At 39.4% G+C, this 23141-nt stretch overlaps 1 protein-coding gene across 1 annotated transcript in view; it reads right to left on the bottom strand.

Annotated features, from left to right (window-relative positions):
* LOC124796467 (dnaJ homolog subfamily C member 7) overlaps positions 1-23141 on the bottom strand; it is a 94615-nt gene that overhangs the window by 11304 nt on the left and 60170 nt on the right. Inside the window, exons 8-10 of the mRNA XM_047260693.1 lie at positions 18243-18408; positions 18013-18159; positions 7216-7365 (exon numbers count right to left, since the gene is read on the bottom strand). Of these exons, the coding sequence (XP_047116649.1) occupies positions 7216-7365; positions 18013-18159; positions 18243-18408 (463 nt within the window). The remainder of the gene's footprint in view (positions 1-7215; positions 7366-18012; positions 18160-18242; positions 18409-23141) is intronic.

Consider the following 23141-nt stretch of genomic DNA (forward strand, 5'->3'; position numbering starts at 1 on the left):
ATCTTTGTTGCAGTCCACGGTGGTGTTTAATGTGTAGTGATGACAGACAGATTGTTATAAGTGTGACGGATTGTTGGGAGAGAGAAACGGTGAAATCACACAGGCTTGACTTTATTTCACAATCATTGGTATAAATAAGTACCTACTGTGAAGGAAAACTTGTGTGTATTCACGTGCTTTCATAAAATCTGCTGTGGTTACACTACAGCAAGTGCTGAGTTTGAAGAGCCAAAGGTGTGCGTTGGCAATACTGCAGAATGCTCCACTTCAACCACTCAGAAAAATGCACAAGGAAAAGTTTACAAGCTATACACTACAGGTCACCGGGTTTGCGTCACCAGAGTATGCTGTGCTTTCATTGACTACAGAAGGAAACCACCTCACCTCCCCAAACACGTTACATTCTGATGACTATCATAGTTCACACTTTTTGGTTTAATTCACCATGTTCATCAATGTTTGACTTTTTCTAGGTGAGCACAATGGAAAGATCTCTCAGAAACATGTGTTTTGATGCATAATTTGTGGTCGTAGCCCATCAGAAAATAGCTCTATTATCTTGCACCCAGACACCAATTTCAGTTTTTTGACATTTTTACTTGCTGTTATATATCTGATTTTTTAAAAACTGATGAAATTCATTATCACAAATTATTGTATAAATATTGTATTGTATATTTAATTTCCTTCACTTGTATAGATTTTATAAGATGTAATGGAGATAATTAGGATTTTTAATCAGATACACCAATTACATATGTTTTGGCTCATATTTTGAGGGTTTTAATGTTTTACTCTATTTTGGATTTCACAATTTTGAATTTTTTAAGTCTGGACCACACAAAAACATAAAATAGGGGTTTCACTGTATGTATATGGAACTGAACAACTATCTCCTTAACAAATAGCATGAATTTCAAAAACGTTTGTATTGTGATTCCCAATATATACTTTTCTCACATATCATCCCGAAAAACATGGATCAAAGTAGTCGGGTGAATGCAGTATTTCCTGAGTTATGAAAAACATAAGACTTGGTATCACATAAACCTTTATTAACAAAAAATACAATTATCTGGGGTATTAAACAAAATTTGTGACTGAAGTGGGGATATCTTGGTATGGAAGATGCAACATATATTCTGGAATGCTGAATGACCAACAGAAGAAATAACTACAGGTGTGCACCAGGTAAGTGTGTTGCAACCCTTACTGTTAATACTGTACATTAACTAGCAACTCCTAATGCTGAACAATTTGCCTGGTGTAGTGACAATAAATTATATCCATGCAAACTTTTCTCTTGACTCAGTCTATCTAGTAGTGATAATTGAACTAAAATATCCAGTAGTTCCTGAGATTAGCCTTTACAGATAGAGAAAAAACACAGCTGTGGACTTCAATGTATAGTACAGGTACATGTAGAGGACTTGCCAGACAACATTAATAGTAACCTCAGAAATTTTGTAGAATATGCAGTTATCTATGATGAACTAATATCTCAGAAAACCAAAGATGTATCAAGTCAGAGCTCAATATGATTCCAATCTGGCACAATGATTGGCAACTTGCTTCAAATATTCAGAAATGTAAATATTGACACTTCACAAAATGCAGCAAAGTAGCATCCTATAAACACAACATCAATGAGTCACAACTAGAGTTACTTAAGTCACAAATACTTCGATGCAACAATTTATAGGGATATGAAACTGATTCATCACAGACTCAGTCACAGCTAAAACAGGTGGCACACTTTGGTACACTGGTACGATAGTGGGTAAGTGCATTCAGTCCACAAAGGGTATTGCCAACAAAACAATAGTGTGACCTACACTGAGCTGTTGGTCAAGTTGTGTGGAACCCATATCAAATAGGGCTAACAGGGGATATTAAAGGAGTACAGAGTGGAGCAGCACAAATTGTCACAAGTTGGTTTGTGCAACAGGAGAGAATCACTCAAATGCAGAGAAACCTGAAATGGCAAATGCTGGAAGACAGACTCAACTGTCTCTTGAAAGTATACCGATACAACTTCAAGAAACATTACTAAGTGGGCAATGCAGAAATGTACTGTAACCCCCTACATATAACTGCTGCACAGACAGAGATTAGACTTAGTGTACACAATGACATTTAAGCAGTCTTTCTCCCCAGACACATTACGTGAATGGAACGGAAAGAAATCTTAAAATGTTGTACACTCTGCCACACATTTCACAGTGGACACACAAACAGGGTGTACATAAAGTCCAGGAACACTCAATTATTTATTGTACAAGAACTAAACGTTGTACAGATGTCATGCATATTGCATTCTGAACAGAAACTACGATTTTTTTTTTTTTTTTTTTTTTTTAACGAACATTCGATATGCGAAGCACGAGTGACCCATCAGACGTCAATACGGTAATTGAATTCTTGCCACACCTGTCCCAGCACAGCATTGTCAACTGTGACAGTCTCTTTCCGTATTCTCTCCCAGAGCTCTGCTATATCAAGTTTGTCATCATCACTGAGTTTCTGCACTAGCTCCAATTTGAATGGTTTCACTGACAGCTTCTGTCACAGGACTTTCCACACCATCAATGGAGCCATTTCGAGTTCACGGGATGCACGATGCACAGATTTCTTTGGACTCTGTATGAATGTCTCTCATACGTGTTCCACATTCACTTCACTCACACTTGGGTGTCCACATCTCTCTGTCGGGGGCAAGCAACCCGTCGTAACAAATTTGTTGTGCCAGTGGTAAATGGCCTTCCTTAATTGGTGGCTTCTTACTGTACTTGGTTCTAAACATCCATCAAGAAGAGCTGTAGACCACCTCTTTTTGTCGAACTCCAACACACAGAAAGCTTGCTCCGCACCTGAACTCGCCATGTTTGCTACTAGTGCTATCAGCAAACTACCAAACTACGTTGTGGAGGTATGTAAAAACTTTCAGGGTTTCTCTTCAAAATGACATATGTATGATATCTGTACCATGTTTGGTTCTTGTGCAATATATAATAGAAAGTGCTCCCAGACTTTATGTACACACACGGGAATAGACAATGATCAGTGCTGGGCTTTTTATTGATTTTAGCTGAGAGATGCTGCTTTGTATCAAGATTACTACTAATATGCTGAGTTTATGAATGCTTATATACTCTATTAATCAAAACTGAAATTGCTTTATAAAGTAAAAGATGAACAGCAATAGTGTATTTTTTTATAAAACAATTCACAATTATACAATGGCTCAAGAATGGAGATTTGGCTGCTATTCACAGCAGATTTTCAAACATTTCCAGATGGCAGCCATTATGAAATGTTTGAAAGCTATGGGCACCCACATGACCCTCCACCTGGTTCGGATTCATTGATGACACCATCATCTGGTTCGAGGGTGAAGACACACAATCCATGTTCTTCCAGAATCTCAACGCCTTCCCCCCATTTGCATCACCTGGTCCTACTCAACCCAATAAGCCATCTTCCTCAATGTTGACCACCACAAAAAGATGGCAACATCAGCACCTCTGTCCATACCAAACCTACAAACCACCAGCAATACCTCCACTTTGACAGCTGCCTCTCATTCCATACACAGAAGTCCCTTCCATGCAGACTAGCTGCCTGTGGCCGTCTCATCTGAAGTGATGAGTGATCACCGTCAAAATATACTAAAGGTCTCACGGAGTCCTTTACAGATCATAATTACCCTCTCAACCCTTACTTATCTTTCCAGACATCCATTATCTCCCAAAGCCCCACCATTTGGCCACAGAGGAGCATTCCCCTTATGACTCAGTACCACCAAGGACCGGACCAATTGACTAGCATTCTCTGACAGGATTTCAACTACCTATCGTCATGCCCTGAAATGAGAAATGTCCTACCAAAGTGGTATTCTGCAGCCCATCAAACCTACACAATATTTTCTTCAATACCTACACAACCCCTGCTCCCATGTCTCATATCCCTGTGGTAGATCTAGATGCAAGACCTGTTCCATACATCATTCCACCACCTACTCCAGTCCAGTCATGATCATCTATCCCATTAAAGGCACGGCTACTTGTGAAACCCATCATGTTCTACAAGCTAAGCTGCAACCACTGTGCTGCATTCTATGCAGGCATGACAACCAACAAGCTGTCTTTCCACATGAATGGCCACTGATGAACTGTGACCAAGAAACGACTGGACCACCCTGTTGCTGAGCATGCTGCCGAACAAGATACTCTTCATTTCAATTATAGCTTCACAGCTTGTGCCACCTGGATGCTTCCTATTAACACCAGGTTTTCTGAATTACGCATGTGGGAACTCTCCCTGCAATATATCCTACATTCCCGTAACCCTCTTGGACTCCACTTTCGTTACTCATTGTGCTTACCCTCTAGCCCCTTCTGTGTTCCCATTTCAGCACTATACATCCCTCATTCCACCGATACTCCCAGTCTTTTTACTTCTCTCGTTTCCCGCTACCCTCCCCACCCTCCGTCTAACCTACCGACTGCACCTAGCGGCCCTACTCTCCACCAGGTCTGTGCACACTACCACTAGCAGTACTTTACTGTCCCCCACCCCTACCCTGCTATCCCTCCTACTCCCCACCACAGCCTCCTCCTCACCCGCACATGGTTGCCTCTCCCACCAAGTACTGCTGCTCGCAGTCTGGTTCCAGGTGTCAGAGACTGTGGTCATGTGCATGCACATTGCGTTTGCGTGTGCGTATGCATTCTACGTTCGACAATGGCCTTGTTGGCCAAAAGCTTACTTTCCGACAATCTTTTTGTTGTGTCTACCTGCTACCAAGCATCGTCGTTATGTGGTGAGTAGCCACTATCCTTTTCTTAATATTGTAACAATGTATTTCGTATTTTTGTATCTATGTGTCCATGGGTTTTCTTGTACACTTGTCTGCTTTTGGTGTTGGACTGTGTGACTGAGCATTTTGTTCCAGGAACTACAATAATTTTGTCTAGGCAGGAAGATGGTTTTCCTCTAATTTTCAGGTGTCCACACAGTTCCTGAATTCTTTGAACAAATAGATGGTGTCGCCATGGGGAGCCCCTTGTCCCCTGTGATTACTAATCTTCTTGTGAAGGACTTTCAGGAGTTTGCTGTTTTAAAGCCCATAGTTTTTTGGTGTTGTATAGATGAGACTTTTGTTGTATGGCCTCAAGGCAGACAAGAACTGGAGAAATTCCTTTGTCATGAACTCATTGCATGAGAACTTCAAGTTTACGATGGAAATTGAGAAAGATGGTCTGTACTAGACAGGCTAGTATGCCATAAGAATGATCTGTCATTGGGTCATTCTGTGAATAGAAAACCCACAAACACAGACCTGTACCACCAAGAGTCTAGCTGCCATCACCCCACACAAAAAACCTGAGCTTAGTACCTTATACACTGGATGCTTGTAATATTGGACGATGCAGAATTAGAGAACTTGGATAAGCTACACTTCACACCAAATGATAAGGAAAGCCATGCACAACTGTAATAAGAAGTAACACACTCAGAACAACCATAAATCAACCATGTTCCTTTCATATGCCAGGAATGTTTCTTCTAAAATAGGCAGATAACTTAGGAAAAATAAAATCAAGGTTATCTTCCATCCACCAGCTAAAAGGTCCTGGTTTGAGCTGTTAAAGATGACTTACGACTGAGAAACGTGGGTGTTTACAAAATTCCCTGTAAGTGTGGTGCTGCATAAACAGACCAAATGATATGGATCATCCAGGAGCATTGTACAAAACATGAAAGGTACACCTGTCTTTGCAAACCATTAAAATCAGCAGTAGAAAACATTACTTCCATGGGAGACTAAATGGAATACAGTACAACAAAGTTTTAGCTCCAGTTTCTAGTTTCTGGGATTCACTAATCATAGAATCAGTGGAAATGTATCTTGCTCATAATTTATAAACTGTGATAATGGGTTTCAACTGTATAAAAACTGAAATCCTACAATTAAAATTATATAGTGACAGTGAAATCAACAGGGTCATTTGATATTTAATGATTAGATCATCCCTCACTTCCACGACTGAAGGCAGCATACACAACTCTGTTGTCCCATGCACATCATCACCTGATGCATGCGCTGAAAGATGCCACCACATGTCGCATTCGCGCAATTTGGAATAAATACCATGACTGCACCTGTACTCTTCAGTAGTTGTCTGCTCACACTGAAGATGGCCAGATAGCTCTGGGCAGAAATCTCATGGCAGAATGTTGATGGAAATCAGCTGCACAACCGAAAATTATTAGATAAAGAAATACACTGGGAAAATTTCAGGTGGTTTTCCATTTTCAACTTATGAGGACAATTACAACTACATTATTAAAGAATCTATGTATTAAAAAAAAAAAAATACTGGTTTTAAGGATCTCCACACCAGAGAAAATATGTTGTAAGTCCAGAAACCTTTATGAAACTTGTTTAGAGGCATGAGAAGAGGAGTGTAGAATTGCAAATTGTTGTAATACAGTGTGGTGTGTTGGTCTCTCTGAATGACCCATTCAGCGGCAATACTGCCACTTCAAAACTAAAGTGGATCACACTCAAACAACCATGCAGAAAAGCCTCCTAACATGGCCCAAAGAAATGTGTGCTTGGCTTGACGATAGCATATTTTTAACCAAATGTTGGTTACCAGCCAGTACAGTCTATTGTGTTCAACAATCAGAATTGCTTGCATATAACACAAGGTGTGAAGCAACAATAAAGAAACCAATACGACACTGCCTTCATTGTTTTTGGTGAAACCAGTATTTAGACTGTTGTAAAATTATATTCCTTCTTCACAAGGAAAACAATACAGACTATTCCATTATGCAATTATCTAACTCCCCCCCCCCCCCCTCCCCCCAACTCACAATGAATCACAACACTGTTCAGTGTTTCTGGAAACCGGAGCTAAAACTTTGTTAGTGTTTAGGCACACAATCTCATTTAACCAAGCTGTAGCAATCTTAAAGTTTTCAGATATATATATGCACAGAGGAACAACAAATTTTGTGCCTACCTATATACATGATAAGGCATGCAATTTTTACTGTAAACAGCACTGTCAATTTTTACTCTGATCAGATCATTTCACAACAATTCAGCACTTCAGCAGCAATAAAGTTGCAGTTTCTTCATGTTTTGCGATCATAATAGTAAAACAATTATGTCTTCACTGTCCACATGCTACTTTTACTTACTCCCCATTCCTTCAAGGTCTTCTAAATCTTGGCCATTGTCGTATCTTGCTCTCTTTTTTGGGTCTGAGAGTATTCCATATGCTTCTCCAACTTCCTTGAATTTCTTTTCTTGTTCTTTTTTCTCATCACTTGAAGCACTTGCATGACGATCTGGTGCAGCACACATGAGGAAATAAAAAAAATATTTCAACCCCATTCTGCTGCAGCAAGCAGCAAAAATTATCGAAGTCAAGAAACATACAGACTACAAAGAACATCACTAACGATACTATGCTAATATTATCAAAAATATTAGTAAACAATAGATGAGAAACTCTCAAAATGATAACCCCGATTTTAATATATACTATTGTCAGTTATATTTATCACCACTTGGTCTGAGCTAAGTTGTGTGTAACTTTTAGCATATAACTAAATGAAAGTTAGTGTTACACAACATATACTTTAAAACTGATTTTGCTAAAATGTTCCATATAACAACAAATACTTGAAACAGTTTAAGAAACAGAAAAAGTTTCAAGAATATGTAATACCCAAAAGTGTGGGCAGTTTGTTAAATGGTTAGCAGCAACACAACTAATGCAATATTTTTTATGAATGGATAATATGCCACTACTTATGCAGTCTTCATGACCTCTTGAAAATAGTAATACAGATGTCATACTTACACTCACACTAAACCATTTAGTAATAATAAGCAAGTAATGTAAGGAATAAGGTTGACAGTTCTGTACAGATTCACTTCCATTACCAAAAAGGCATCATAACATGGCCAAAATCTTGAGGTACTATCTGCCTCAGACTTTTCACCTAATACTATTTTCATTTGACACAACAACAAAACACTGTTTAAAAAGGGAAGAAGAAGAAGAAGAAGAAGAAGAGGAGTAGGAGGAGGAGAGTTTAACATCCCATCCAGTGTCGTGGTCATTAGAGACAGAGTTTAAACCTAGATTATGAAACGATGTGGAAGGAAATCGGCCCTGCCCTTTTCAAAGGGACCATCCTAGCTAACCACTGTGCCACTTCACTTGGTAATGATGACAGACAGTTCTGACATACAACGTACATACGGCCTACATGGGCAGTGTAGTCCAACAGTTAATATTCTGAATCATTTTGTGACTGTGTCAAATGAAATAGTAGTAATTTTATCACTCATGTTCTACAATGAGAAAATGCCTTTATTTCCAAAATTATACATCTATTCTTGGTCATTTGTGAGAAATGTTCCACTTCAAACACAAACAGGCTTATATAAAAGAATATTTAAAAGCATTCAAATACTGTTAAGAATTATACAACATTTCTATTTAAAGTCACAGCTGGTTACTATGATTAGTAGATCAATTTATGACTGTTGGACATGCTGCAACATTCTTATTCAAAATTTTGTTTCAATATTTAACTGTTTCTCTCATTTGATGGACCTACAATTTTGTGATTTTGTGCCACTCCCATCCAGAGATCCAAATGTGAGGTTAATTTAACTCTGCAACATTTTACTTTACTGTTTCACATTTTGGCTCAAAAGTGAGAAGCATAATAAGGCAACTCATAGTAGAAAGCTTTAGATATCAGATGTAAAACAAAGGTCAGTGACATAATGGAAAGAATGAATGCAGGAGTTCAAGTCTCGGTCTAGCAAGCAGTTTTAATATGCCAGGAATTTCATATCACTGCACACGCCAAACTTGATTCTACTAAAGGATCGACAAGTCTTAAGACTAAGAAGCTTGTTGCAAACAGGAATCTGGAGGCTGTTTACGACCTGTTTATACAAAAAAGATCACAAGGCAAACCGATTTATGATCCCAGTATATGTGAAAATCCAATTCAATTTAAAGAAATCTTGATGGGCTGTTGAATTTTAAAGCAAGGATTATCTGGTTAAAATGCATTAAATCAAGACAACATTTTTGAGCTTCAAATACAAGGAGAGAAACTGCTGATTCTTTCAAAATCAAACTAAGAGACATATTGAGAAGACAAGTAGTTACAATGCTGATGACAATGGGCTTAATTGGAAAGCTTTTTTAAGAGAAACTCCTGCTTCAAACTGGAATTAGGAGCACCTGGTACTAAATTAAGCAAGGATTGTATTACTGCTTTGGGCTGTGCTAATGCTAATGCTAATGGTGACCGCTGACTGCATATGCTCGTCATAGGTAAAAATAAGAAACCGCATTGTTTCAAACACATTAATATGTCTACGACACTCGTTGTTTACACCTAACAAAAAGGCATCTGGATGTATAGCATGATTTTCACTGTATGGTTTATGGAAGTTTTTGTACCCTCTGTAATTGCTTTGCAAATTTAAAAATGTTTCCACTTTAATCTTTGCCTCCATATTTGAAAGAAGGAAAGAGTGAAAGATATGACTGAAGAAATGAAGGAAGGAAGCTGTGGCTGTGTCCTTGTCAAAGCAGACTACTTCAGCATTTAGCTTAACTGATTTATGAAACCACAGAAATCTTAAATCTGGGGCATTAAGACAGGGACACTCAGAAGAGAAGTTGGACCAGTGTGACCGGGTTGTGAAAATTGTTATCAGCTGTCACACACAGCTAATATGAACAGAAAATACAATATGTGCATTCCTGCTGTTAGTCCTTTTCTGTAGTCCATGGAAGATTCTGGACCATTAGGTGTCACACCAGCGTTCTAAGGTAACCACACACCAGCACAGATACTATATGCTCTCTGATCATATCAAGCTAATAGACGACATTTACTGACTAGCTGCATGCCATGTTATTTGAAATAAGAATGAAGGAGTTGAAAAGCTAATCACAAAAAGCTTAACCAGTCATTTTCAAGGATAAAATTATCACAGTTAAGAATTATTAACTGAAGTAACATTTTCATATACAGTGAATTACAAACGTAAACACAAATGTAACATTTTCAATCAAATGCCTAGCAGTTTTTCAGTCTTCTATGAACTGATGTTCTGGCTTTATAAAGGATGCATACAGATACCATCTTTGTGTGTTGCAAACAATTCATTAAAGAAATAATAACAGTGTCAAATCTATATCTACATACATACTCCCCAAGCCATTGTATGGTGCATGGCACAGGGGACTTTGTACCACTACTAGTAATTTTTTGTCCTGTTCCACTTGCAAATAGAGTAAGAGAAAAACAACTGTCTTTATGTCAATGTATAAGCCTTAATTTCTCTTATTTTTGTGGTTCTTACGCAAGAAGTATGTTTGTGGCAGTAGAATCATACTGCAGTGTCAGATTCAAATGGTGGTACATTAAATTTTCTCAATAATGTTCCATGAAAATAATGTCTTCCCTCCAGGGATTCTCATTTGAGTTCATGAAATATCCATAATACTTGTGTGTTGATCTAACCTACTAGTCACAAATCTAGCAGCACATCTCTGCATTGATTTGGTGTCTTCATTTAATCCAACCTGGTGGGGATCCTAAACACACTAGCAATACTCAACAACTGATCGCACTAGTGTTTCCTATGCGGTCTGCTTTATAGGTGAGGTACACTTTCCTAAAATACTCCCAATAATTCGAAGTCATTAATTCACTTCCTTACAACTGTCCTATGTGCTCACTCCATTTCAATCACTTTGCAATATTTTGCCTACACATTTTTAACTGATGTGACAATGTCAAGCAGCACACTACTAATGCTGCATTTGAATATTAAAGGAGTGTTTTTTCTAGTGGTCCACATTAATTTACATTCTTCTAAATTTACTGCAAGGTGCCACTCATCACAGAAACTACAAATCTTGTCTATGTTACTTTGTATCATCGTACAGTCATTCAACAGTGATACCTTCTCTTACCTCCCCCCCCCCCCCCCCCCAAAGAACCATGGATCTTGCCATTGGTGGGGAGGCTTGTGTGCCTCAGCAATACAGATAGCCGTACACTAGGTGCAACCACAACGGAGGGGTATCTGTTGAGAGGCCAGACAAATGTGTGGTTCCTGAAGAGGGGCAGCAGCCTTTTCAGTAGTTTCAGGGGCAACAGTCTGGATAATTGACAGATCTGGCCTTGTAACACTAACCAAAATGGCCTTGCTGTGCTGGTACAGCGAACGGCTGAAAGCAAGGGGAAACTACGGCCATAATTTTTCCCGAGGGCATGCAGCTTTACTGTATGGTTAAATGATGATGGAGTCCTCATGGGTAAAATATCCCGAAGGTAAAATAGTCCCCTCTTCGGATCTCCGGGCGGGGACTACTCAGGAGGACGTCGTTATCAGGAGAAAGAAAACTGGCATTCTACGGATCGAAGCGTGGAATGTCAGATCCCTTAATCGAGCAGGTAGGTTAGAAAATTTAAAAAGGGAAATTGATAGGTTAAAGTTAGATATAGTAGGAATTAGTGAAGTTCGCTGGCAGGAGGAACAAGACTTTTGGTCAGGCGAATACAGGGTTATAAATACAAAAGCAAATAGGGGTAATGCAGGAGTCAATTTATTAATGCATAAAAAAAATTGAAGTGTGGGAAGCTACTACAAACAGCATAATGAACGCATTATTGTGGCCAAGATAGACACGAAGCCCACGCCTACTACAGTAGTACAAGTTTATATGCCAACTAGCTCAGCAGATGACGAAGAAATTGAAGAAATGTATGATGAAATAAAAGAAATTATTCAGGTAGTGAAGGGAGACGAAAATTTAATAGTCATGGGTGACTGGAATTCGGTAGTAGGAGAAGGGAGAGAAGGAAATGTAGTAGGTGAATATGGATTGGGCCTAAGACATGGAAGAGGAAGCCACCTGATAGAATTTTGCACAGAGCACAACTTAATCATAGCTAACACTTGGTTCAAGAATCATAAAAGAAGGTTGTATACATGGAAGAAGCCTGGAGATACTGACAGGTTTCAGATAGATTACATAATGGTAAGACAGAGCTTTAGGAACCAGGTTTTAAAATGTAAGACATTTCCAGGGGCAAATGTGGACTCTGATCACAATCTATTGGACAGAGTTTCAGGGAGACCATAAGGGAACAATTGACAGGAATGGGGGAAAGAAATACAGTAGAAGAAGAATGGGTAGCTTTGAGAGATGAAGTAGTGAAGGCAGCACAGGACATAGTAGGTAAAAAGACGAGGGCTAGTAGAAATCCTTGGGTAACAGAAGAAATATTGAATTTAATTGATGAAAGGAGAAAATATAAAAATGCAGTACATGAAGCAGGCAAAAAGGAATACAAACGCCTCAAAAATGAGATCGACAGGAAGTGCAAAATGGCTAAGCAGGGATGGCTAGAGGACAAATGTAAGGATGTAGAGGCTTATCTCACTAGGGGTAAGATATATACTGCCTACAGGAAAATTAAAGAGACGTTTGGAGAAAAGAGAACCACTTGCATAAATATCAAGAGCTCAGATGGAAACCCAGTTCTAAGCAAAGATGGGAAAGCAGAAAGGTGGAGGGAGTATATAGAGGGTCTATGCAAGGTGAATGTACTTGAGGACAATATTATGGAAATGGAAGAGGATGTAGATGAAGATGAAATGGGAGATATGATACTGCGTGAAGAGTTTGACAGAGCGCTGAAAGACCCGAGTTGAAACGAGGCCCCGAGAGTAGACAACATTCCATTAGAACTACTGACAGCCTTGCGAGAGCCAGTCATGACAAAACTCTACCATCTGGTGAGCAAGATGTATAAGACAGGCGAAATACCCTCACTTCAAGAAGAATATAATAATTCCAATCCCAAAGAAAGCAGGTGCTGACAGTAGTAAGTCACGGATGCAAAATACTAACATGTATTCTCTACAGACGAATGGAAAAACTTGTAGAAGCTGACCTCGGGGAAGATCCGTTTGAATTCCGTAGAAATACTGGAACACGTGAGGCAACACTGACCTTACGACTTATCTTAGAAGCTAGATTAAGGAAAGGCAAACCTACGTTTCTAGCATTTGTAGACTTAGAGAAAGCTTTTGACAATGTTGACTGGAATACTCTCTTTCAAATTCTGAAGGTGGCAGGGGTAAGATACAGGGAGCGAAAGGCTATTTACAATTTGTACAGAAACCAGATGGCAGTTATAAGAGTCGAGGGACATGAAAGGGAAGCAGCGGTTGGGAAGGGAGTGAGACAGGATTGTAGCCTATCCCCGATGTTATTCAATCTGTATATTGAGCAAGCAGTGAAGGAAACAAAAGAAAAATTCGGAGTAGGTATTAAAATCCGTGGAGAAGAAATAAAAACTTTGAGGTTCGCTTATGACATTGTAATTCTGTCAGAGACAGCAAAGGACTTGGAAGAGCAGTTGAATGGAATGGACAGTGTCTTGAAAGGAGGGTATAAGATGAACATCAACAAAAGCAAAACTAGGATAATGGAATGTAGTCTAATTAAGCAAAACTAGGATAATGGAATGTAGTCTAATTAAGTCATGTGATGCTCAGGGAATTAGATTAGGAAATGAGACACAAAGTAGTAAAGGAGTTTTGCTATTTGGGGAGCAAAATAACTGATGATGGTCGAAGTAGCGAGGATATAAAACGTAGACTGGCAATGGCAAGGAAAGCGTTTCTGAAGAAGAGAACTTTGTTAACATCGAGTATAGATTTAAGTGTCAGGATGTCGTTTCTGAAACTATTTGTATGGAGCGTAGCCATGTATGGAAGTGAAACATGGACGATAAATAGTTTGGACAAGAAGAGAATAGGAGCTTTTGAAATGCGGTGCTACAGAAGAATGCTGAAGATTAGATGGGTAGATCACATAACTAATGAGGAGGTATTGAATAGGATTGGGGAGAAGATGAGTTTGTGGCACAACTTGACTAGAAGAAGGGATCAGATGGTAGGACATGTTCTGAGGCATCAAGGGATCACCAATTTAGTATTGGAGGGCAGTGTGGAGGGAGACCAAGAGATGAATACACTAAACAGATTCAGAAGGATGTAGGTTGCAGTAGGTACTGGGAGATGAAGTAGCTTGCACAGGATAGAGTACCATCGAGAGCTGCATCAAACCAGTCTCAGGACTGAAGACCACAAGAACAACAACAACAACAACCTTCTCCTACACCACAGCTGTATAAGAAATCAGCCACAGACTGCTGCTTACCTGCTCCATCAGATCATTTATGTATATAGAGAATAAGAGCAGTCCTATCACACTTTCCTGGGGCACCACCGATGATACTTTGTATCTCATGAACACACACCCCAGAGGACAACAGATGGGTTCTATTACTTCAGATGTCTTTTGAGCCAATCACATATCTCGGAACTTAATCTGTATGGTAGGACTTTAACAGCCTGCAGTGGGGCACTGTATCTAATGCTTTCCAGAAATCTAGGGATATGGAATCTGCCTGTTGCCCTCCATCCACAATTCACAAGATACACAAGAGAAATGTGCCTATTGAGTTTCGAACGAGCAAAACTTTGTAAATAGATGCTGATTTGTGGACAAACTTTTCAGTTTCAAGGAAAATTATTATTTTCAAATTCAAAATATAGTGACAAATTCTGCAATAAACCAATGTTGAAGATATTGGTCTGTTAACTTGGAGGTCCTATTCATTTACCCTTCCTGTGCACAGAAGTCACATGTACTTTTTTCCAGACCCTTGGGACTTTGCTGTGGATGAGAGATTTGTGATAAATGCGACTAAATAAGGGGGCCAATGCCCTACGACACCCACTGCAAAACACTATTGGGATTCCATCTGACCTGGTGGCTTACTTGTTTTCAGCTCCTTCAATTTCTTCTCTACACCAAAAAGACCTATTACTGTATGCTCCGTATGGGAGTCCGGGCGATGGTCAAACAACAGAATGATCTTTCTGCCTGAATCATTTCTTAAATGCAAAATTTAGGACTTCAGCTTTCCTCCTGCTGTCTACTGCCACACCAGACTGGTCAACAAGGTATGACCGGATAGAAGCCTTAGGACCACTTTGTGATTTGACACAGGACTAGAATTTTCTCTGCTCTGGTTATCAGCGAGATCTTTTGCTAAGGTATGACAGTGGTAGGCGCACGCTTCATACATCCATCTTTTTACAGACACTTGAATTTATACTAATGTTTGCCTGTCATTATTTGCATGTTTTGTTTGGAAGCAAGAGTGTAATAGTGTTTCCTTCCTCAGCATTTACAAATGTCCATCACATTGGAACTAAATGATGTGCGCTTGCTGTCTTAGTGGGATGTTAACAACTGATTATCTGATCTTTCTAGCAAAAATACTCTCCCAGTCTTCTTGATGGATTTGTTAACTTTAGTAACCACCTTCACTAAGTGACACGATCACTATGTCTACACAGACACTTTCAATTAAGGTCAGGCCTGTTTGTAGCTACAACGTCTAAAATATTTCCAGTGTGCATGGGCTGTCAAACCAGTTGCTCATGACAGTTTTGGAAAACATGTTCCAACCTAATTCACAAGACTGTGTCTGTACTACCTGCAATGAGTCTGTAGATGTTCGAGTCTACAGTCTTGAACCAATGTTGCATGATATGGTTATTTCCGCACTAGAAGAGCATAGACCTACTTTGAATGATTCTGAAAGTTTCACAGTGGAATCAGGTGGCCAATAAAAATTCTCCAACAATTAACTTGAATTCACTTACGCCTCTCACTTGTGTCCAGGTAAGTTCACAGTCTGACAATTTCAACATCTATAGGCACAATATTTTTATTGATTTCAATGAACACTCTCCAATTTGGCACTGCACTGAATCACATTGAGAGAACAAGACAAATTTGTCTTTTCTGATGACATTGGCAATTAGTTGTTCACTGCAGCTAAGTGAAAACATGTTAGATTCTTATTTCCTAATGCTAGGAGAGATATATAGCTTTTTAGGAGGTTATTCATTGGCCAGTACTTGAGTTACTATCAATTAGGAGGCTGTACACCATACACAATTGTGTATTTTGTCTCCTCTAATCTGTACATTCCATGCCTAGCTAAATATTTCAAAAAACTTTCTACTTCTGGTTTCAGCCAGCTCTCAGTTCCAAGAATAATTTGAGTGCAACAACCTCTATGGAGGGCAGTTAATTGAGAAACTTTGTTACAAATACACTGACAGTTTACTGTTAAAATTTTGACAGCCACACGTCTTTACTTTGAACTGGTCTGATTTTGCTCTCTGCATATGAACTTGCAAGTGTTCAGAGGACCTCAAACTATCATCACTAGCCCAAGAAACCCCAAGTGCACTCCACAACCACACTGCTACTAGAGTAGCTGCTTCCTGTATGTTGTCCAATTCTGATTTATCAAGATAAGTCCCACAATTCTCCACCCCAAAATGCAGGTCCTGAAATTTGCAGTCAACACTGTCACAGAATCGATGGAGCCTTTAGTTGAGATCCTCCACTCATCTCCAAACCAAAGGATCCTGATCAACACTGGGTATGATGCAATGAACTGTGAGCTCTGCCTGCACTGCTCTACTAAAACGAAGCATTGAATAGGTATGACAACGTTAAGCCCTGCCTTATTCCCTCCATCCCCATTTTAAATTCGGACACAATGAAGTTCTAAGTTATAGGTCAGTAGTTTTTTATTATCACTAACAGTTTCAGTTAATAACCATCAACAGAATATGAAGGTTCACATAGTATTTATATATCATCTCATATCAATATGGTAATGTTAAATACAAGCGTATCAGAACTGCTGAGTATGAAAAGAACAAACTAGTGCCCATACTCTGGGTACTTTCTGAGAGCAGTTACCAATTTGTTCTTTTGATATTCAGCAGTTATGACGGGGCTGTATTAATAACATTCCCATACTGATGTGACACGACATGCTGCACATATAATATATAACCAGAACTGGTAGTGGTAGTAAAGGACCTACAGACAGCTGTGTGTCGCGTTTTATAAAGTACTGAACAATGAACTCAAAATTGGAATATTAAATACCACAATTTAAAACGTATTCACACACGAATGCACTATCACATCAATGCTTAACCATTGTTCTCGTTCAGAAATTTGTGATATTGCAAGTAGCCCTGTGCTGTAGAGACTGTAGCAGGCCAGTGTAGCCCATATGAAAATGTTACAGAGATGCTGAGGGTTTTCGACAGAAAGGCTATGTTCTCATGAGGTCCTGTTGCACAAATTCTGAGAAATATTTGAGAAGCACTGTCTAACAATTCTCCTTCTCCATGATTTATCTTGCACAGGAATCATGATAATCCAAATATGAAATATCAGAATGTGTGTTCCAAAATATAGAATTTTCCCCTGTACTCAACATTTCTGCATAATTAATACAAATATGGAGTAAATACAAAGCCACTAATATTAGAAAGAAGTACCCTCTACCATGCAGTTGCAGTGGAGCAAAGTATATTATGAGTTGATGTACGAACGTCATCACTAAACACAGAAACGTCCTAAAATTTTTGCCTCCAGGTTAGTTCAGACTGATAACTGCCACCTCACTAACACCATGCGATGTACTGCACTGAATCACATTGAGAGTACACAATGAATTTGTCTTTTCTGATGACACTGGCAATTAGTTGTTCACTGCAGCTTAGTGAAAACGGGTTAGATTCTTATTTCCTAAAGCAAGGAGAGATATACAGCTTTTTCAGAAATTATTCATTGGCTAGTCCTTGAGTTACTATTGATTAGGAGGCTGTACACTGTACGCAATTGTGTATTTTGTCTCCCAGCTTTAAACCTTAATGCTTTGACTAAAGCATAAACTACAACACAATAGTTATTCATAACAATAATACTTCAGGAAACAGTCTTTAGCTCTTTCATATGTATCTAAAGGCTTACTACTAACCTGGATGATGAACCAAAGCTCTTTTGCGATAAGCTTTCTTTATTTCATCTGTGGATGCGTTCTTGTCAATGCCCAGTATTTTGTAGTAGTCTTTACGTTTGGATTTTTTAAGAGCTAATTTGGCTTCTTGTAATAGTCTTCTGTTCTCTGAAGATAAAGCAAAATGTACAAATATACTCTTTACTTATCACAACATATCTACGAAATCTGAATAAAATGTATGTACTAACCTCTGCTTTTATCCATTTTGCAAACATTTTCATAATCACGTACTGCATCTTCATATTCACCTAGTTCCATATAGTTCTTCGCTCTTCGTAGCAGAGCCTTTAAGTAATTAGGATCCAATGACAGTGCTGCTGTGCAATCTGCTACAGACTCATTTAACCTCCCAAGCTGAAAGTTTTGAGGAGGCAGATTATATTTTCAGCCATATATAAGGCTCCTGAGACACTTCTACTAACAATCATAAAGAATGAAGAGGGAACTATAAACAGAACATGAACACCAATTATTAGCCATTAAATAGAGCAACAATGAAAATTTTAATTCATGACCCAGCCGTGTGTCCTTACTGTTCTGCTGCTCCTTTCATCACATGTCACAAATTCTTCAGTGAATGGAGCTACTAATTTCTCACTCATGTATTTGCTATGCTATTTATCCACAAAAAATCTATGATCTACAGCTGGAAAACACAACCTCTGCAATATGCTTAATATTTTTACTTACCTGCTTTTAAATGCTAGTAATCCCAACAATGTTTCCTTGGCTATAATGCCATTTCTGATGCCTTAACTTTTAATTGGTTTTTGGCATTGTTTTACGAGCAAGTATTTGTGAACTTAGACATGTACTGGAATTATTTCTTAAACTAATTGCTACCCAGCAAGTTACATTGATGATATATGGACTAAGTCTTGCATGTAACATACATTATCTTCTGTAATTGGATAGATAAAAAAAATTGCTAGCAAGCGGTGGCAGGAGAAAACACATATGAAAGGTATTAGAGTTGGTAAGTTTTTGTACAAAGTGGCTCTTTCTTCTGGCGGAAGGGTTGAAGGGGAAGAAAGATGGGTGACTTAAAACGACTGGGAGGTTAAGAAAAGGGATGGAGTTTGGAAAAGTCACCCACAACTTCAGGTCAGGAAACACACATCAAATGGGATGAGAAGGAAAGACCGACTGTTGAGGACTGATCTGTATGAGATTTGAAAAGCTGAGAGCTTAAAGGTGGAAGATACTGTAGTATGAAAGACAGAGATTACTGCTAAAACATCATGGACAGGTTAATATGAGCAGAAAGCTAAGTGAATTTTAGAGGCGGGAGAAGGATGGCTAAAAATAGACAGGTCAGAAAATGAAAGATGTAGAAAACTAAAAGGTAGTGAAGAAAGGAATATAAATGCTGAGAGTGAAGAAATTAACAGAGATTAAGACCAGGTGGGCAGGGAGACCCAAGGACGTGTTGTAGCGCTAGTTCCCACTTGCGGACTTCTGAGAAACTGGTGTCTGGGGGAAGAATCCAGATGACACTTGAGGTCACAACTATCATGTTTTAGAGTATGCCCTGCAACAGAATGTGTGTGTGTTGCCAGTATACACTCTCTGTCCATTCATCCTAAATGATAATCTGGTGATAGTCATGCTGATGTAAAAGGCTGAATAGTGTTTACACAAGAGTTGGTACATGGTAAGTGTCGTTTCACTGGTGGCTCTCCCTTTGAGAGCATGTTTTGCCAGTTACAGGGCTGGTGTAGGTAGTGGTAGGAGGGTGCTTAGGCAAGTCTTGCAGTGGGGACGGTCACTGGGGTACGAGCCGTAGGGTAGGGAGATGAGTGCAGAAAGAGCAAAGGGTCTGACAAGGATACTGTGAACATTGGGAGGGCGACAAATAGCTGGTCTATGTGTGGTGGGTAAAATCTGACAGAAAGGACTTCTTTTCAGAGCATGATTTTTGAAAGTCTTAGCCTTGTCAAAGTAACTGGTTAATACATTCAAGACCAGGATAATATTTAGTGACAATTGATGTACTCCTAAGCTGTTTTTTGGAGGGCTCAGCAATACCAGGATTGGATATGATGGCCTGGGAAATCTGCTTTTTAAATAGGCTGGAAGAGTAATTACATCCAGTGAAGGCTGAGGTGAGAATGGTGGTCTACTGCTGTATAGAGTCTGTATCTGAACGAATATGTTTGCCTCAAATGCCAAGGCTGTATGGGAAGAAATGTTTGACATGGAAAGGATTGCAACTGTCAAAATATAAGTACTGTTGTTTGTTAGTAGATTTAATATGAACAGACGTGTATAGCTGATCATTGGTGAGGATCAGATCAATATCAAGAAAGTAGCATGGGAGTATGAAGAGGACCATGTGAAATTTAATTGCGAGAATGTATTAGGAGATTCCAGGAATTTTAGTCTGTCACCTATCATGAATCCATATGGCAAAAACATCATCAATGTATCTAAACCAAACCAGAGACTGAAGGCTTATAGGTATCAGGAAAGGCCCCCTCCAAGTCACCCATGAAAAGGTTGGCATAGGAAGGAGTCACCCTGGTTCCCATGGCTGTACCCCTGATCTGTCTGTACACCTGCCCCTCAAAGGTGAAATAGTAGTTGGTAAGTGTAAGATCAACTAAGGTGAGCAGGAAGGATATCATTGGTTTGGAAACAAATGGGCACTGACTGAGCAAATGGTCAGCAGAGAGACAGATCATGTACATGGGGGTGGTTGATATAGAGGGAGGTGGCATCAATGGCGACAAGCAAGGTGTGTGGTGAGAGTGAAATGGGCACCGATTTCAGATGATATAGGAATGGCTGGTGTCTTTCACGTGAGAGGGAAGTCTCTTCTTTACTATGGATTGCAGGTGTTGATCAAGTAAGGCAGATATACATTCAGTGGGTGCCTTGTACCCAGCAACTTGGGACAGATAGACTGATTGGGTTTGTGCATCTTAGGAAAAAAGGTAGAAGGTGAGGGTGCATGATTTGGGTAGGGTAAGAAGTTCTATGGACAAAGGTGTTAGTCCTTGTGACGGGCCCGAAGTTTCAAGGAGGAACTGCACATTAGTCTCAATCACAAGGATGGTATCTTGATGGCAGACGCTGTATGTAGGGATGCCGGACAGCTGGCGTAAATCTTCACTGATATACTACCCTCGGTCAATACGAGTGGTAGGTACCTCGCCCACTGGGAGGATAATGATGGAATCCTCAGCTTTTACGGAACAAAGAGCATGCAGTTCTGCAGAGAACAGGTTAGGATCATGTTTTAGGAACCTGAAAAAGGGTTGTGAAGCAATGTTGGATGTTAGAAATTCTTGGAAGCCATGTAAGGGATGATTTTGAGGTAGTGGTTGTGGATCAGTTGGGATCGTGATTGGAACTGTTCAGGGCAGGCTTCAATATCAGGTTTTCTGCTGGAATGGTTTTGGAATTGGGTTGCAAAGTGACATTTCCAGTTGACATTGTGTGAAGGAAAGTAAGTCCTTCACCAAAGCAGCTTGATTAAAGGCAGGGTTAGGGCTGAAAGTGAGACCCTTGGATAATACAGGTAATTAAGGAGGGAAGAGTGCTTTAGACAAATGGTTGAGACTTTTTCACTGTTGTGACTGTTTCTTGTGACATGTTATTACTGGTCTGGGAAGCAGTGGTGAGGCCGGGTGATGTTACTGAGGTTGGCCAAGCTTGGTTTTTAGGGGAGGAGTGCTGGTTGATGGTGTAGCTGTTGAAGGAGCTGTAGAGCAACAGGAAGGAATACACCACTCTTGAGGCAGTTCAGGAGAAAGTGGGACAGCTTTCTGAGGTGTAGTCTAACAAGCTGTCACAGTCTGAAGTTTGCTTGGTGGATGATACCATACAAGGAAACATGAGGGGCAGATAACAGCAGGATTTTCTAGGAGAGAAGTCTGGTGGAGTGAAAATTGGCAGATGAGGCATATAGGTCACAGATTATTAGGGTAAGTGCAAGAGATTGTTGTATTTGAAACAGTGAAAGAGGCTGGTATGGAGAAGGATTACATCCATATACAGGGACTTTCAATTTTAGGCCTTTGGGACTAACTCCAAGGGACAATCAGGTTTCAAGAAACAAATCTTGTCCGGTGCAGTCCCCAACATAAAGGTCTCTCCTTTTCATCCCATCTACTAAGTCTCCCCTGACCTGGGATTCTGGGTGACTTATCCGAATCTACTTCTTTTCCTAGGCCTCACCTGGCCTTTTCCATCACCCCTCTTCTTCCCCCTTAACCCTTCTGCCAGAAGGAGGAGCCACCAGTTCTGAAAGCCTGCAAACTTTAATACCTTTTATACATGTATTCTCCTGCCACCACTTGGTGAGTAGATTTCCTATCCATCCAGTTACATTATATTTTCAAAAATCGATTATTTTCATTGATATACAATATCTTCTGGAATTTTGAAAACTGAGTGAGGTTTAAATTGTTAGACAGGGCATCTTATTATGTAAGCTTCTCTTAGAGTATCAACTAATATCTTACTGTATTTAAGCACATCTAATGCACACTTCTTTCCACCATGTGCAGTATACAAAATTAAGGTTTGCATAAGATTTGATGGTGCAATTCATTCAAGTACAAATTTGAATCTATCACTCACTGGCATTATTATTGAAATTTAGGTGTTGTACCTTACCACATAATGAATTGTTGTGATTCTCACTTTCCTTACATAACATTTGGCCTATTACTGAGTAATGTGTTTCCAGCAGGTAGTCACAAAAGAGAAGGCATGCAGAGAAGAACACTGTATGACACTGCTTTCAAGTGTAAAGTAAATCTTTATGCTGAAAAATATGGTAACAGGAGTGCAAGACGAGAGTTCAATGTAGCTGAGAATACCTACACCTGTGTCATACTCCATAAGCCACTTAATGGTGTGTGGTAGAGATGCTTCCATTACCATTAACTGATCCTCCTCCCTTAATCCATTTGTGAATGGTACATGGGAAGAATGCTTGTCAATAAGCCTCTGTATTGGCTCTAATCTATCGAATTTTCTGATTCTAGTCATTACATGAGATATGCATGTGAGGAAGTAATACGAAATACTTGCTTATGGAAAAAATGGAAATTAGCATTGTTTGCAACTACTACTAC

Source organism: Schistocerca piceifrons, chromosome 4 (assembly GCF_021461385.2).
Source record: "Schistocerca piceifrons isolate TAMUIC-IGC-003096 chromosome 4, iqSchPice1.1, whole genome shotgun sequence".
In the NCBI taxonomy this organism is placed as follows: Eukaryota; Metazoa; Arthropoda; class Insecta; order Orthoptera; family Acrididae; genus Schistocerca; species Schistocerca piceifrons.